The 18,583-nt window shown below is 39.2% G+C and overlaps 1 protein-coding gene across 1 annotated transcript in view; it reads right to left on the minus strand.

The window, feature by feature from the left end:
- The window catches only part of gabbr2 (gamma-aminobutyric acid (GABA) B receptor, 2), a 190,127-nt gene that overhangs the window by 6,053 nt on the left and 165,491 nt on the right, over positions 1-18,583 (minus strand). The window contains exons 14-18 of the mRNA XM_008421807.3: positions 12,176-12,286; positions 10,940-11,164; positions 9,646-9,828; positions 5,966-6,095; positions 1,933-2,050 (exon numbers count right to left, since the gene is read on the minus strand). Coding sequence (XP_008420029.1) covers positions 1,933-2,050; positions 5,966-6,095; positions 9,646-9,828; positions 10,940-11,164; positions 12,176-12,286 — 767 coding nt within the window. The remainder of the gene's footprint in view (positions 1-1,932; positions 2,051-5,965; positions 6,096-9,645; positions 9,829-10,939; positions 11,165-12,175; positions 12,287-18,583) is intronic.

Raw genomic sequence — 18,583 nt, forward strand, 5'->3', positions numbered from 1 at the left:
GTCTACAATTTACTCCTCCCTGTTCAAAAAACACCTTTTCAGGTAAGACTTTCCATACTAACTATAGGTGACATTTCAGATGATGGGGATTCACTAAATAATCTAAAAAAAAACAACAACAAAAAAAAAACAACATGTGACTATGCCAACTATCTGAAATTACTTTAAAGAATGGTCTAAAATTACCTGTAACAATCGGATTGTAGAATTCAAAATACCTGTAATAATGACATTATAAATCACAATATGTTAAATATAGTTAATATTTGTAATAGTGGGTAAATAGAGTTGTTACCCCAATAAAGAAGGATAACAAAAGCTATGTAACAGGTCTTGGGAAGTGTGAGGTTTTAAACATTGGTCAATTGTTAACTGGACAAACCGCCTTCTGATTTTGTATTTTATTTCTACAGAAATGAAAATTAAATATGCGCTTTGATGATCCTGTAAAATTTTATGATGCCCAATTCTCCTGCAATATTACAGTTAAGAGTGTATTATATATTTGGTCCTAGCTGCTACGTCAAACAATGAAAAATCTGAATGAGATCAGACCGGCGTAGCCTGAGTAAGTGAGTTAGATTACTACAGGTTCTCACTACTCCTCTGTTTGTTTACCGCAGAGCAGCGAGCAGCCATTTTCCCCAGCTTTACTTCCATTCTTACTAAGCCCATAAGACCCCATTCCTCCAGCTTTCGGGATCATCTGACTAAAAGAACATTTCATGCTTCAACCCAGTGTGACACTTCGCCACCCCACCTCACCAGAATCTCTTCCAGTCGTTGGCAAAGATATTATATAACCAAAGACTTGTTATGTAAAGTAAAAAAAATTAGCAGAGGGGGGGGTAATGAAATTCAAGCTAGTTCAGCAGAAGACCTAGAAAAATGTCACAATTAGTGGAAATTTAAAGTCACTAATTTGTAGAGCTATGCCTGATCATGACCGATTTTTGTAATTGTGCTTAGTCATAAACATCTTTAAAGATGGTGCGTTAAATTCTTTGTGATTTTCTTTTTTTTTTTTTTTTTTGCATTTATTATGTCACAAAGTATTCGGTCTGTGCTAGATTGTCTATTTATAACTCTTTTCAAACTTCTGTGTATTTGTCTTCTCTTCCTCTTCACCTTCTCTCTTGCTACCTCTTCATCTCTCTTCCCTCGGTGTGATCAAACATTTATGTGGCATGGGAATAGCTCCGAGTGTTCCTTTACTTCTGTTCTCCTCCCTGTCTATTTTCAGAGCTGCTTCCAATGCAAACTGTAAATCAGTTGTTATATAAGCCCGTGCGAGTCTCTGCCTCCTCTCGTCTGTCTAAACAGCTTTCTTCTTTAAGTTTGTCTTCTCCCTCTTCTGGGCTCCTCTTAATTTTATGCCCTTTTTTTTTTGTCTGCCCGTCTTCTTTCTCGCCATCAATCTGGCGTTCTTCTCGTGTTCTTGTTAAAACCTGCGTGGGAGGCAGAATTCTCAATGATGCATGAAATGCTGTACCCTCCTCACTGATGAAGTCGTCATGCCTCGGCTTTGCTGCCTTATGAATTATAGGTGAACACTGATGTGCGCTGGTTTCACGAGCGTCTTAAATGTCCGAGACATCAGCTGTTTTCAAGTCGGGGCAACAAAATCAATCATGTGCACGTCTCGGGGAAGGGGGAGAGGAGGGGGGGTTTCATATGAGAGTTATGGTGTGTTTTGCGCACTAGGAGAGCACACATGTTCACATGTCTTTTAATGGAAGTGGGAGGGAAAAGCGCAGGGCTGGTCCGTGTGTTCAATGGGCTCGGGTTGCCAGAGCAACTGCCTGAGAGTTTCTAGTGGTTGCGCTACATGTGATGTGTCATCTGCTGAGAGAGCTCGCTACACAGTGGGAAGGAAGGGGAGGCAGGGGAGGAGCACAGGCATGGATGTGCTATGGAAGTATGAGATCTCACTGTTCAGGTGAGTTGATATCCTCCAGGGGACCTCTGCTTATTCTGGAAGGATCCATGGAGCCCCACTGCGCCTGCGGTTTTTGCTCCAGGTGGTTTTTCAGTATCGATTTCTCTCCATCTGCATTGAAACATGTGTAGACATTTTGGGAGAAATTGTTAATCTGTCAAATGGGACGCATCTCAGTCTTTATATGCACCGCCATGACGCTAAGCATGCCTCTGATTTTCATAATGGAAATCCTTTTTGTTTGACATCGTCCACTGTGACCCCCGTACACTTTTTCCCATAATGTTGCGTTTTCTTTTATATCGCTGCATGTTGTTATTGCGCTTCTTGCTAATGTGGAGTATTTCTCACATATACTTTTAGACTTCCAGAGTTTTTGAAGTGAGCCTTCAACATTTTATGCATCGTAATCGCAGGCAAAGTTCAGCGTCAAAACCCCAAATTTCTAATCGTCAACACCAAGCTAGAACTGGAGTGCTCCTTTTTGCCCCCACACATATCGCCCCAGATTCCTTTTCAGAACTTGTTGACCTGATTCACTTATGTCAGCACCCTCCTCCCCCCATTGGTCATCTGGGCTTACTGAACTGTTTTAGAGCAGTTTATGAAAAGATATAACCTTGAAAATGTAAGTTGTGGGGGAAAAAGTGCTGACCTGTATATTTCCACATTTCTGTGTGATTTAAAAAAATTTTTTTTAGATGCAACAAATGTTTGCCTACAAATAATATGACATTCATGGCCATGATGAGTTTATATAGACATCTTAGTGCAACAGCAACCTGCACATAGAAACTATTACATTTAAACATAATTATACAGTTAAGGTCTATTTCAGCCTGTAAAAGGCTTCAAACCTGCCACAGACTGTTTTGATTGTTCTATGAGTCATGATGGGCTCCTAGCATACCTCACAGACAGACAGAACATAAAGAATCTTATAAAACAGTGTTCAAATTAATTTTATACAGGTAAGCAGTTTAGTTATTTTTCCAAATATCTCATCAAAAGTAGTTTTAAAGCTGCAGGACTCCTATAACCAGCATCGCAGTGCTGACAGTTTTACATTATGACAAGAATAAAATGTACCTTTCAAGCAGATTGTTGTGCTTAAACAATATGCTAAAGGTTTTAAAATAACATGCCATAATTTACATTTGTTGCATTTGTAGCTTCTGTGTCTTTTGTCTGGGACTTGACCACTAATATCTTTGCAAGCTTCATGAATTTTGCATGCCAAAAATAAGCTACTTTGTCAACTTTCATATGCACTTGGATTTTAAAAGTAGCCAAATTCTTAATCATGGTGATGATTTAAAGATTTCCAAACAATTAACTAGGCTATTATTCAGACCACATCACCTAGACCAAACCAGCTCTGTCGTTTGCTTGAATGTGTTCAATAAGGCAGTCAGATGGAGGCAGGGAAGTGTAGCTTTGCCTCTAACCTTCTGCGAATGAGTGTAATGAATGTTGACGCGGCATCCTTCTCTTAAATTCAATCACTGGTCCCCAATATATTTAGAGCAGATCTATTATGAATCCTGAAGACAACAGCTTGGAGGCAGCGACGATGCAGAAGCCAACCAAGGCAGGGGAAAAGCCGCTATGCTGGAGATCTTTTTAAAAAGAGCTACATGAACTGGGATTATGCATCCAGATTGTGTGTCAGAGTGACTGTGAGCAGCACCTCACATTCAGCTTTCCTCTGCATCTCATTATGGCCTCGTTTCTTACAAGATCACGATCGAGACTTGCGAGCGTCTCTGCTTTAAAGGAAATCGTGGAAAAGTCGATTTTGGCTAAAAATTGAGCCGAGCTTATGTAGAACGGGTTCAAAGTGTGTTTACGCCGCATGTTGGTAATTACATACAACTCATTAAAATTACCGCTTTGTAATTTACAATAAGGGTTGCCAATATTGTGGCGGCAATTAAATCTATTTTCCCCACTAAGTTTTTCCTTAATAAAAAAAGTATTCAGACGATTTTTTTTCTCCCAGTACAAACATAAAAAAAAACACATTTATCATAACTTTGTTCAGAGATGCTTAGAATCTTTACCATTTGTGCTTTTTAAAGTAAAAAACATTTTTAAATGAATATGTATGCAGAAATAAATAAATAAATAAACAAATCCATCAGTGCATCAAAACAGGCTTCTTGTGAAAATTCTGACATTAGATAGAACCATCCATCTTAATGGGCACATGCAATTACAACACAAATAATAATTTGTGGAATTATGTTTGAAGGTTTGTGTTAATCATAATTGTTAGACAAAATAAATCAGATTATGCAACGATGCCATTGCAGAATATCTCGTTTCAATAATAAACCACAGAGAGAAAACAAAACTCACCTAATAGCAAACCAAATTTAGCTGCAGTGTTTTGGTAGTTGTGTATTATTATTTTTTTTATTTTTATTTTTTATGCAAAACAAACTGGAGGTCAAAATTGTCCCAGATGGTAGCTCGTGCATTAATTACCTACTAATTAGGACAACCCTGGTGCGTCTTTCCCACCCTGTGTGCACGAGAAACATTGCTTCACCGCCACAGCGCGACGCCACAAACAGACTTCATTCAAATCCAATATTTTCTCAGCTCAAAAACAATGAAGAAACGAATAACAACCATGTCATGTGACACATAGGGATCAGCTTTGTTAACGTGTGAAGGCGCCGCCTTCGCAGATGCAGAATCTCACAGAATTTCAACACTCTCAGCTCCCCCGTCCACAGAGCGAGCACAGCTGTCTCGCTCTTTGCCTCACCCAACTCAGACAGATTCATTAAATGCCCCCGAGAGCAACTTTGCGCTGGTGTGCGCATCAGGCAGGCAGAATCTGGCTGTGCTACATCGCCATCTCCATCATTCTGCGTCTGTTAAATCGGTGCCTAATGCAAGGCGAAGCTGCTGAACCGATGATTCACTGGTTCAATTTAAGGCAGCAGATTTTATAATGTCTAAGATACAGCTATTTAAACAACCTGTGCAGTGGAGAAGAAGAAGAAGGAGACATAAAAAAAAAGACTGATTCAACAAGTACTGATTGGTGTCTCAAACCGCGCCCTAACCTCTTATGTTTTCCTAACCTGTATTTCTCTGTTTGCTGGAATTTTGTCAGCCAAAAACAGTCACCCACTTTTGTTTGTATCACAGATAAAGATGTGTTCATCTTTTATTGTCGGAACATAGTCTGACGGGAAGAAATTAAATTGAAGACGCAGTTTCGTACCGTCACAGCTGTCGTGCTTGTCAGGTTGTGAGAGCGCCTAACAAGGTGATTCCAGACAGTTGCCCCCATTTGTCCTTTACCTGTCATGGAGGAACCATTTTGACTGACTGCATAGGCAGTCAAAATTGCCAAAGACTAAAATTGCCAATAGTCTTTGGCAATTTTAGTCATTTGCCAAAGACTAAAATAAAAACAGGTAAATACCTCCTTACCATTATAAACTCTAAACCCAAATTACTTCCGAAAACATTTTAATAGTAGCGGCATTGCTCCACTTTTTTTTCCAGGGCACCTTAGATCGAATGAACTTAAAACAAGGGCAGAGAATTAAGGAGACTACAGAGAGGACAGCTGTTGGTGTGTGAAGAGAAAACCACTGTCAGCAAAACTGAACAGTTTTACCCTGAGGAAAACCCACTTTTTAAAACAAAACTGAAATGAACAAAAAAACTTTGAGTGGACTGGCTGCCCATGGAGGTTACGCAGCTGAGCTACTGGGGCAACCAGATCATTTCTCACCCCTGCCTAAACTAGTTCCTAAAAATACAATTTTGAACTGCATCTCATCTCAGTTTGATTAGAAATTTCATAACTATCAAATGACCAAGAACAAATTTTTTAAAACTATATTTTCAAGCTTTAATCCGTTTATAAACGCGTGTTTCTGAAGTACAACTTTTCAACAGCGAAGTAAGGCATTTATAAGTACATTTTCAGAACTAGATTAAAGATTCACTTCAGAAAAAAAACAACACATAAAATGAAACACATAGTGGGCTTCTCACCTTTGCCGTCTGTAAAGTTGCGTATGCTGAGGATGTTGTTGGCGTCTGGGTAATGGTTCTGTTTAATGTAAGGAGTTTTCTCTGGGGTGTCCTGCAGCTGCATGGTCACTTCCTCCAGCTCCTTATCCAACTTTTCACACAGAAAAGACATTTATACAGCATTAGGTCCTGCTGTACCTTGTTGTTATATGGATGAACACACACACACACACACACACACACACACACACTTGTAGGGACAAAAAAAAAAAACATTCACAGACAATGTAGCTCGAGTAGGCAATGTTATATGAGTGAAAGTGCTGCAGTTGCTGCTCTGTGATTTCAGGCAGAATTTTAAAACCCACTCACGGCCTGCAGCCAGAGTTCTTTCTTTCCCCCCCATCCCTGTCCCATCTGATTAGAGATGCTGTCCCTGTGACCCGGACCCCGGCCTCACCTGCTCACCCTAATCGACCTGGCTATCTGTACTGCCCTCCAGTCTCAACTCACTGCTGCGTTGCAAAAGTTGCATCAGCCAGCTCAGTTCTTGCTCATAGGTGTTGTAGGGCTTTGCGAAGTTAATCATACATCTATGGATTTTTCTTTTTTTGTTACATTTTGTGATACTACAAAATGTAGTAGTATGTCATGTATGTACAGTTAGAGCCAGAAATATTTGGACAGTGACACAAGTTTTGTTATTTTAGCTGTTTACAAAAACATGTTCAGAAATACAATTATATATATAATATGGGCTGAAAGTGCACGCTCCCAGCTGCAGTATGAGAGTTTCCACATCCAAATCGGAGAAAGGGTTTAGGAATTATAGCTCTGTAATGCATAGCCTCCTCTTTTTCAAGGGACCAAAAGTAATTGAACAATGGACTCTAAGGGCTGCAATTAACTCAGAAGGCGTCTCCCTCGTTAACCTGTAATCAATTAAGTAGTTTAAAGGTCTGGGGTTGATTCCAGGTGTGTGGTTTTGCATTTGGAAGCTGTTGCTGTGACCAGACAACATGCGGTCAAAGGAACTCTCAATTGAGATGAAGCAGAACATCCTGAGGCTGAAAAAAAGAAAAAAATCCATCAGAGAGATAGCAGACATGCTTGGAGTAGCAAAATCAACAGTCGGGTACATTCTGAGAAAAAAGGAATTCACTGGTGAGCTTGGGAACTCAAAAAGACCTGGGCGTCCACGGAAGACAACGGTGGTGGATGATCGCCGCATACTTTCTTTGGTGAAGAAGAACCCGTTCACAACATCAACTGAAGTCCAGAACACTCTCAGGGAAGTAGGTGTATCTGTCTCTAAGTCAACAGTAAAGAGAAGACTCCATGAAAGTAAATACAAAGGGTTCACATCTAGATGCAAACCATTCATCAATTCCAAAAATAGACAGGCCAGAGTTAAATTTGCCGAAAAACACCTCAAGAAGCCAGACCAGTTCTGGAAAAGTATTCTATGGACAGATGAGACAAAGATCAACCTGTACCAGAATGATGGGAAGAAAAAAGTTTGGAGAAGAAAGGGAACGGCACATGATCCAAGGCACACCACATCCTCTGTAAAACATGGTGGAGGCAACGTGATGGCATGGGCATGCATGGCTTTCAATGGCACTGGGTCACTTGTGTTTATTGATGACATAACAGCAGACAAGAGTAGCCGGATGAATTCTGAAGTGTACCGGGATATACTTTCAGCCCAGATTCAGCCAAATGCTGCAAAGTTGATCGGACGGCGCTTCACAGTACAGATGGACAATGACCCCAAGCATACAGCCAAAGCTACCCAGGAGTTCATGAGTGCAAAAAAGTGGAACATTCTGCAATGGCCAAGTCAATCACCAGATCTTAACCCAATTGAGCATGCATTTCACTTGCTCAAATCAAGACTTCAGACGGAAAGACCCACAAACAAGCAAGACCTGAAGGCTGCGGCTGTAAAGGCCTGGCAAGGCATTAAAAAGGAGGAAACCCAGCGTTTGGTGATGTCCATGGGTTCCAGACTTAAGGCAGTGATTGCCTCCAAAGGATTCGCAACAAAATATTGAAAAAAAATTTTTTTTGTTTGGGTTATGTTTATTTGTCCAATTACTTTTGAGCTCCTAAAATGTGGAGTGTTTGTAAAGAAATGTGTACAATTCCTACATTTTCTATCAGATATTTTTGTTCAACCCTTTAAATTAAACGTTACAATCTGCACTTGAATTCTGTTGTAGAGGTTTCATTTCAAATCTAATGCGGTGGCATGCAGAGCCCAACTTGCGAAAATTGTGTCACTGTCCAAATATTTCTGGCTCTAACTGTATGTTATACGGATTTTATGAAACAGAGCTCCCCTTTTAAGTTTAAACGGGGAGGAAACTTAATAAAGTTGCCAACATTTATTTACAAATAGAGGTCTGAAAACTGTGGTCTGCAAAGATATTCACCCCCTTTTACTCTAATACACCTAAGCCATTTCATTCAAAAGTCCCCCAACTACTTGACACCTGTGTGTAATTCCGCTGAAATATAAATACAGCTGCAGAAAACATTAGCAGCATTATGAAAACAGGTGAACACAGCAGACAAGTCGGGGATAAAGTAACTATGGAGGAGCTGCAGACATTGTGCGCTCCAAAAATATGGACTTTATGGAACAGAGGAACAAAAGCATTGCTGAACGAAAGCCAGAATAATAACTCGCTGTTGCAGTCTGCAACCAGTGAGGCTGTAAACGCAGCAATGTGAGAGAAGGTGTTTTGGCACAGATGAGACCAAAACTGTATTTGATCCATTTCAACTGAAATTGTATTTATTTATTTTTTTTCCCCAGTCTCAAAAGGTGTATATGCACACCACACTTTTCAGATGTTCATTTGGAAAGCATTCTGAGAACAAGGTGTCCAGTTGGACTACCACATAAAATCCATTTAAGACACGTCGAGTTGGTGTTAATGTAAAAATATGTGAAAGAATTAATATTCCACCCGCCTCTAGGCACAAAACCAACTCCGTGCAACAGATTCCTGGTGCTTCTCCGTCTACCACAGATCGTGCTCTCTGCTTGGAGCTCTCACCTCCTGTTTCAGCTCCTGCGCTCTCACTCTAAATTACCCTGTCTGTCAGTAAACTCTGACATCTGAGCCGACTTGCCTGAAGGTTCTGCGTTTTTGGACCGGCGCTGAGTCCATAATAAAGACTGCAGCTCCCGGTAGCTCAAGCCGTTGTAAACATCCGTGTCTTAGATTGTGTCGTTATTTCAAATCGAACATAAAAAAAGGGGGAAGGAGCTGAAATTCACCCCTAAATTACTGAAAGAACATATATCCTCATGTTATATAAAATGAGGGCGCATAGAAAATTGTGACCATCTCTTGACCAGTGACCGGAGCAGGTATTAACAATTATCCATCTAAAAGGTAACAAAGTGGATTAAAAAAAATATATCTGAAAATTAACTAAATGTGGGAGAGCTATTATGTTTCAGATTTACTGGAGATAAATGCTTGGCTGTTTCTTTCTTATCTTTTCAAACTTCAAGTGAAATGATTGTACCTGTAATTGCATTACCTTTAAGATGTCTTTCTTTTTTCTTTTTTTTTTCCATTAGGGCATTAAAAGCCTCTCCAACTATGCCCACTGATATGTCTCATACCTTTTATTATTTGTTAAGAGGAGCTTTAAACAGGAAGCCATTTTTTTGCTCAGACCTCAGTTATCCTCATGCGGAGGCGGTGGTTGTCGGTTTGCAGCCCGTCCAGTCGGGAGGTGTTGGTCTGGTTCACGCTGGTGACCGAGGTGGAGGTCTTGGAATCTTCCTTCTTCTGATTTTGGGTGAACTTTAACCGCCGGTTCTGCGTGGCTGCGTCTGGGTTTGTTCTCATGGTGATCAGCTGTCGGAAGGGTCATGGGATGTTAGTCACTGTTGTACTCAGGCTGACGTTACACAACACGACTGTTTACGGAGTATTTTAGGAGCCAGGAATATGGGAAGTGAGTTACGGAATTTGGAGATAAGCAGTCATTGACCGGTCAGTGGCGTCAAAGTACCTCCCTCCCTCTTCTAATGGTACTCATGGTACGACACTCACATGGTAGCGTCAAAGTAGATTTTATAAGAAGCCAGAGAATGCTCTGGAACTAAGTTTTCTTTATCTGTGTGAAGCAGAGTCAATCTGTGCCTCTCCCCTCCCCCGATTGTGCAACAATGCCCATGACTGTCATCTCCACACATTTTTTCTTGCTTACGAGAAACACAATGTTGGCTGCTCGAGAAGTCGCTGCTTGGAAAAAGTCCTACTCATCACTTTAAGATAAGGCCCTTATGAAATTGCAGTTGGGAAAATAAGAGCGGCATTAATGTGAGGCAGCAGACAGCCAGCTGGCTACTCAAGCAGCTTCCCTGAATAAGCCAGTGAATGCCAGCTTCTAATACACCTACTTTTTACTCTATAAAGAGGAGAATGATGAAGTGTGATGATATTTTACACAAAAACGATTTCTGTGAAACCCACTGCTGCTAAATTCAGCGAATGTTAAAATGCATAAACATCTTTGAAAGTGGTCTGCCGTTTGAGACGTCCTGTAATAATAAATAGTTTCACATTTTTAGCAGCTGTAGGAATAATAGTTACCATTTATTAAAACAAATTAGATGTTGGAAATGTTGTTTTATTTTTGTTTGCCATATTTTTTACTCAAAATTCTACTACCGTGATAAATATTCTTGCCCAGTAAAGGCATTGCTGCAAAGTTCACGAAACAACCACAAGCGACTGACCCTTTGCTGCAATGCAATCTGCTGGTTTTCTTAGACAGAATAAAAAAAAAAACAATCTGAATAATTATGTGAGCTTGATAACCAGGCTCAATTTCAAATGTAGGTTAACTGACTTGAAATCTCTTTTTGATTAGATAGAATTGATTAAAAATAAAAATGAAATGAACCAAATAATCTCATAGCCCATGCCTATTGATAATTCTCGGTTTTGTTTAAAAACCAACCTTAGGAACAAAGACAAGACAGAGGGTGATGGTGCTACAAAAGATGATGACGAGAGCTACGATGCAGAACTGGACATTGGGCTGATCCCTGGTCAGAAACGACACGGCCGCGCCGATGATGCACATGATGCCAACGTTGTACACGCTCATTCCGATGTACTTGCTGTCGTTGAGGGCAGGGATGCTCACGTTCCTGGTCTCCCACGCCAGAAAGCAGCCAAACAGCTGTAAAGAAAAAGGAAAAAGAAAAAATGACAAATTGCAGTTTAAACGGATGACTGAAGACGGCCAAAACCCAGAAAAGAGGAATCAAAAACTAACTTTGTTGAATGAGATGTCTCAGAAGACAAGAGCAGAGATAGTTGTGAGTGCAAAGTCTTTGTTTGGAGGGACAGGGGAGCTGCAGCAGAGGATTGCTACACAAATTACAATGCGCTTCCATTGATGCATGTTGGTGTAATCAGACTGGTGGCCATTTAGAAATGGTCATCAGAACCTCAATACATAAACACCCATCATCTGTTCATCAACCATTGTGTCCCTCCTTCCATCCTGTTGTTTTGAAGGGCATGTTTTACTCCTGAAACTCCTCTTTCTTTAATTCTCCCAAGATATTTTACACGTCCATTATATTCATTTTCTTTCCACTTCACTCTCAAGTAGAAACACTGAACTCTGTTGAACCTTTTCTGATGTCTGAACTGAGTCTAGATAAAAGGTTTTCAAAGTTTTCAGCAACAGTGACAGACCGCTCTTCTAAGTTGAATAAGTCTCTTAGAAACACGATATTATCATACTATTGTACCGTTTCATTTATCTGCTGGAAGGGAACAGATATGTTTACGGATCATTTTAAAATGCAATTTGCTTTCGCAGAGTGCGAGTCCACTTTGAACCAATATTAGCGTCGTGTTATGAAAAATCTGTAATTTTTCATAAATTTGTAATTTTTCTGTGAAAAAATCTGTAATTTTTCATAAACGCAGATTATGAAAAACATCCTTAAAGTTAGAATTCTCCCAATAATTATTTAGTGAAGATGCAATTTTTTTTCTAACTTCACATTCTTGACACAAAGAAGGTGTATATTACAGTTTAACATTTTTTAAATTATTTTAATAATATATGTATTTTTTTTTTTTTAATAATCTGCAAATTAAGATAGCACAAAGAGTAAGCGGGTGTCCATGCGTGTCCAGACTGTGATTATGCTGTCAGATTTTTTTGTTCTCTCACCATTAGCAGTCCCTTGTAGGCATACACGATGCCAAGCCAAATGGTCATGTGGGTGTTCTCACAGTGCTCCAAGAAGGGACGGATGGCAATGTCCCGGCCTTGTGGGTCCGCCTGTTGGCAACACGAGAGGAGGGGGAAAGAAATGAGTACAGCACACACAGTCGTGTCTTGCTCTGTGGAACAAAAAAAAAAAAGTTTGCCAGATGACTAAGTGAAAACTTTAAAGATACACACAGGAAATACTTAGTCACTCGGTTTCATTTTTAAGTTCCTGTTGCAGACACCTTCTGACGCAGGAGCATAGGCAACACAGGCCGACTGCTGCTGCGAGGAACCCGACGAAACTCGCTCCCATTACAGCCCTCTCCAAAGGTTAGTGAAAATGAATGGAGGGGTAAGTTAGATGCAAAATGATAAGACAGTTTATACTTTGCTTTTTTTTTTTTTTAGCAAAATAGAAATATTGCAACCACAAACTTTAATGTATTTGACTGGGATTCTTTAGAGCGACTGGCCAATCATTCATAATTATCAACGTTTCTTTACTGATGAAAATGTTGACCGGTTAGTGGTGAGCTTAGGCACGCCTGAGGAAATCTTTTTTTTTTTTTTTTTAGAACGATCTTTCACAATAAATTCAGCTCAAATCTTCCATGTACCAGAGTCACAAATCTAGACGCCGACATTCGTCCCATTCTTTGCCAACACTCAAGTTCAGTTGGACTGGATAGAGAGCCTTTTCGAGCATAAATTTTCAAGTCTTGGAATAGATTTTCCACTGGACTTAGCTTTAGACTTTGACTGGGCCGTCCTAACATTTGAACATGCTTTGGTGTTGACTATTCCATTGTAGCGCCAGCTGTGCGCTTACGGACATGACCTGCTAGTAGGCTTTTGGTAAATTATAAATAGGACTTCTGAACTATGAGCTACTTTCTATTGGTCATAAAATTTCCAATAACATTTGAGGCAGCAAAATAAGGAAATATAAAGATGGCCTAAATTCATTTGCATAGTACTGTATGATAATTGGAAGCCACATGTGATGATACTCAGAATAATCCCATGCTGCTCTTTCAAATCATCTCAGACTTACGTATGTACACTACCTCAGCAGATGGTTGCTGCATGCAAGTGTGTGAATACTTATAGTACAGCAGTGTGCTTCCTAAAATTCAACTTATAAAAAAATGAGCAGAAGAAAGAGGGAACATTGCAGTACCCTGTATTTTAATTCTCAATCCATATTAATAGCATGCTGTTTGAATGTTTAGTTTATTCGTTACATGAATGAATGCCACTGAATGAATGCCATTCAGTGGTTTCATGGCATTCATTTATGCGACTACGATAAATACCCACCTCTACATTGATGTGTCTCCACGTTACCGCCACCCTATGAATGCTCTTGATAACTTCTGCAACTTTTTATTTAGTGTTAATAGATAAAACACTAGCTGTAGTTATATTTTGAGAATATTGTTCTATAAACATCTTTTTTTTTTTAAAGCATTTTTTGCTCTATGATTTGACCATTTAGGGCATTTCACTGTGCGTCTGTACCGGGTAAACATCACTTTGTGTTGCACCTGACTCTGTGAATAATATTCCATTAATAAGATTTAACTGACTGATTCAATGTTTATAAAACATTACAATGCAAGCATGCATGAACAAGTGAGCATGGCTAAATTCTCTATAAGACGGTCCTACAATGTAAAGTCTTTTTTTCCCCTTTTTATTTATTCACAATATCATATGACGATGCCGTTTTCTTACTTTAATTTCCAAATCCCAACTCGGATATACGTATAATATACTTTTTTTCTTTCCAGCCTCTTAAGAAGCCCCGATGTCTCAAAACAGAAACACATTAAAGACCGAGGATTGCATCGCTGGCAGTGAGATCACAGGCTCTGTCAAAGCTCTCTTGTAACCCCCTCTGAGAGTTCCCCAGCAACCTTGCTTGGTTTGTGTCACTCATGCCCGTGAATATGCTGCGACTGGAGTTTGGGTTTCTTGTTAGCTTTAGGTGAAGCTTGGGATAAAAATGGGTTACCGCTTGAAAAGCCATCACGTTGGTGGAGACATCGAAAACTGGGGCAGGAGATGACGCACAGACGGGCTATTTTTTATTTCCTTACAAGGAACGACAATTAGTTGGCATAGTGCTGAGAAGGGGATCTGAAACGTCAAGAATTATATTTTCATCATGGCGCTTCAAGTAGCTTCTTCTCAACTCCTGCTAGACAACCGGCTTGGAAAGGAGCCGAGCACAGAAATGGAAAACAAAATGTGATGCAGTAAGTAATTATAAGAAGCTGTCTCTTCAGCTCATGTTCCTATTTGGTGATTTTTGTCCATGAAATCCAAATAAGTAAAAATTTGAAGTAATAAATTACAAATTATTATCCTTTATGTTAATTTTTGTAGATCAAACTTGTTTTTTAGATGGTAGTGAAGAGGCACAAGTACATTTACACAGTTTCGAGGCAAACACTTGCACACTACAGAAATGTTTGTGTGGGGTACGACATATTAGAAATGATTTTTTTTTTAATGTAGACTCTATTTTTAAACAAATTAATTTGAGTAAAATGTTTTTAAAATATTTTATAATGTAATATTTTAAAAACATTTTATTTATTTTAAAACATTACTAAAAACATTTCTTGGCTGATGTGAAATATTAGCCAATTATTATTATTTTTTTATTTAAATATATTTCCTCCTTGGCAAACCTCTCCTTTTGCTCTTAAGCCTGACTCTTCCTTTTTTATGCTGGCCAAATTATACCCATAAAAACAAACAAAAAAAGTTTTGCTGGTTTCAGTCATACAGTTTATCAATTTACATGTAAGGTTACATTACATAACCATTCCCACCTTCTGTTTGACAAGTAGAGACAAAAATCTTCAAAATAAAATACATAATTATCATCTACGGTCATCCTTCTGGCTGAACAACAACATTCTGTCCCAATAATGTTCTCTTATGTTTCACTCTTTGCGGATCCTTTTATTAATTTACCAAACTGAGACACATTCTGCATCGGTGCTCTTTGCGTAGCTTTAGCTCCCAGCTAACTTGTGTCACCAACAACTAAACGATAAGAGAAAACGAGATGTAATGCTTATTAAGCTTGGGCTTGTATCGCAGCACAGCAGACAGAAGTTCTCGCCTTTTGGAGAAATGCTGTCTGGGGAGTTGCCAGGCAACAGGTCTGGAGGCGGCAGGCGGCCCCAAACTGGTGGCGATGGCAGCGAAAGTGCCAGTTTACTGTCATTTTTCACAGCATTAGCCCTCTAACGGGATCACTCTGCGAGGGCTGCAAGCATGCACAGTGCATCAATGGAGAGACGAACACAGATGATGCAATGATGGGGAGAAACTAGGTGCAGGTGGAGAAGCAAGGAAACAGGGTATTGTCCAAATAACAAAAGGCCAAAGGGACAGAGTGGTATATCATCCTGTGTGAGGCATGGAGTAGCACAGGCTAATCCTTCAGAACATGTTGATAATATAACCCGGCTAATTATCCAGCTGATATCAGCTTGTGATGCGACCATAAAGAGCAGAATGGCAAGACGGAATAATATTCCGTGAATTAAGAACTTAAATAGAACTTCTAAAGGATTGTTTATCCTTGGTTTTTACTCGAGCCCATCTTTAAAAATCAATATGTGTTGAATGAATGTTTTCCAACTGCAGCCAATGGATGCTAAGTGATGTGAAAAGACAACAAATTAGCAGATATGAGCAGCTTATTTAAAATGGGCTTGTCAGAAAAATTTGGCACGACAGAATGACAATTCTTTTCCTGAAAATATCGTTCGATCCTGGAAGAAAACACAAAATTTATTCAAAGCTTAATCGGCACATAAAAAAAATAAGGTTCCCTTTTGTTCTGCAGTAATGTTGAACTGTTTTTCCTTTTTTTTTTTTAAAGAAAATAAAAGCAGGTATGGTATGAATTATCTATCTCCAGGCAGCCTGGAGTCTTTTCAACTTGTTCTGACTGAACTGAATGAATTAAAAACAGTAGTTGAAAGGACCACAAACACTTTCAAATGCTATGATGTGTAAGGGGGGGAAAAAAAACCAGACTTCACAGGCAGATAACTTACTAATCCCCCATTAAATGTTGGGATGTTCCTTTCAAGTAATCTAAAAGCTTAAAAAACATGAAACCAAAAGTGACACCCACACAAAGAAGCCAGTCTCTTTGATTTTTTCCAGGCTTCATCGTTACAGCTGCACTAGGGGCTGTTTTAGGTGTGCATCTCAGCCTCTGCCTACAGGGGAGCAAAAAGATGGAGTACAAATAAGGCAGGAAATTGAGAGTTTGCTCACCGTCAAAGCGGAGTTGTGTGTACTTCTGTGAGCATATGCGATTACAGGTTCCTGAAGATCAGCGACTAAACTATTGTCAATGAAAACAATGCAGTAAAAAAAAAAAAAAAAAGTATTTTGCAATGCAGATAAAATTGGGTGCATTATGTGAAAATATTTTCACATGATTCTTCTGGGTTATCAACATAGCTTTTTAGCCAATGTATATTGGCCTTTGTTCTTTTTTTTTTTTTTGTCAGCAGCTATTTTCTCCCGTGGATAAATTTTTTCTTATAGGCCTTAACTGAGTTAAGAGGGGGTTTCAGTGCTTTAGATGATGAGCTGGGTTCTTTTGGGACTTCCTGGGTGAGTCATCGATGTGTTGCCGGAGTAACTTTCATAGGCTATCCACTCTTCATTCACTGGAGTCCCAACGCCTCAGAAATGGCTGTGTAACTCTTTCTGAATTGATAGACTTGGTTTTTTTGGGGGTTGGGGGAAGGGGTGACTTTGTTTCTCAAAGTTTAATTTCTTTAAACTGTGGAATGATGGGATGCTGTTTGAGATCTTTTACCTTACTTCAAGCTGTGTGACAGGTTCTATTTAACCCGGTTTCTAATTAAATAGGTCTGGGTGTATTAGAAGCTGATAAGCAACACGCACGGTATATCATTCTTCAATTTAAAGTAGGCAAGCGCAGTGTGCTGGCCGTGGCATTTAACTGAAACCTCTTCACCTTGCTCACATCAAAACGAAAAAATACATACAGTGAGTGAAGGGTCATTAATTTTGGATGTTCCTCTGAATTGCACACACGTCTTTCTGCTCTGGCTTTGGAGTTGTGTGTGCTGACTATCCTCCTTAAAGTGACAGTATAGTCTGTCTATGGTTAGGGAACATGCCAAAAGAAGCTGTGCAAAACAGAGTAAATTCATACTTTAATAAGGAGGAACAATTTATTTTTCAGAAGATGATTCTGGATACCTTTTCCATTACCAAGAAGAATTTGAAAACCACTTATTGTAAATACTATGGTTATCTTTGTCTGATATGAAAATTTCTTCAGTGGTTTGAAACACTTGAAGAGTGACAAAAAAGCAAATCTGTACGGGGGGAAAAAAAATCTTCCTCACAATAACGTATCTCTGCACAGTTGAGCTATCAGGAAAACAACTTCTGAAAACATCAGTCATAATGTCAGTCAGTTCCACTGTGGTGGAAAAAACCCCCCCAACAAAAACAGGTGGACATTTTGACTCTGTCAACAATTTGTGTTGGTGTGCTTTCCTGAAGCCGAGGAGAAAATAACTGTGATGAAAAATGACAGGGCAAAAAAAAAAAAAAAACCACAGAAAAAAGTGCAAAGCGGGTGAAAATGGGAATCACTGAACGAAAACAGCCTACAATCGACTTTTTTTTTGTTTGTTTTGTTTTTCCTTAGGGGTGTTTGTAAAAAAATAAAAAATAAAGTTTTCATGAAACACTCTGTTGCATTATTCTTTCACAACGACTTCAGGGATCAAACAACATTTTACATTTATGTAAAATGTTGGGATCAAACAACATTTTACACAAATGTGGATTTTTAGCAGCAGTGAATTGATTCAGATTTCCCATATTGTAATACAACTAACAAGACTCTGCATGGCATTTGAATTCGACCCCTTATGGTCAGTACTTTGTAAAACCAAATTTGTCTGCTGCATATTTTTTGAGGTATGCCTCTGCAAGCACATTCCACCATTTTTGCCTATTCTTTGCAAAATAGCTTTATCTCAGACACCAGTTTGTTTAAAGGCTGAAATTCTTCCGATTTGACCTCATCTGTCTGACCTGAGTTTGCTGTATCCTCTACATAGCTTGTGGCAGACTTCATCTAGCTTTTCTTTCAACAATATAGCTTATTGTTGACTATATTGACTGAACAATACTCTGTGTGATATTCAAAGTTTAGATATTGTTTTCTAACCTGAAACATAACCTCTAATCTTCTGCACTTTTATCGCACTCCTGCAGTTCCTTGTCCGAAAAGTGCTGCGTTTTCTGTCATGTTCTCCAAAAAAAAAATCTGTTTCA

This window comes from Poecilia reticulata, chromosome 11 (genome assembly GCF_904066995.2).
Source record: "Poecilia reticulata chromosome 11, P_reticulata-male-v2, whole genome shotgun sequence".
In the NCBI taxonomy this organism is placed as follows: Eukaryota; Metazoa; Chordata; class Actinopteri; order Cyprinodontiformes; family Poeciliidae; genus Poecilia; species Poecilia reticulata.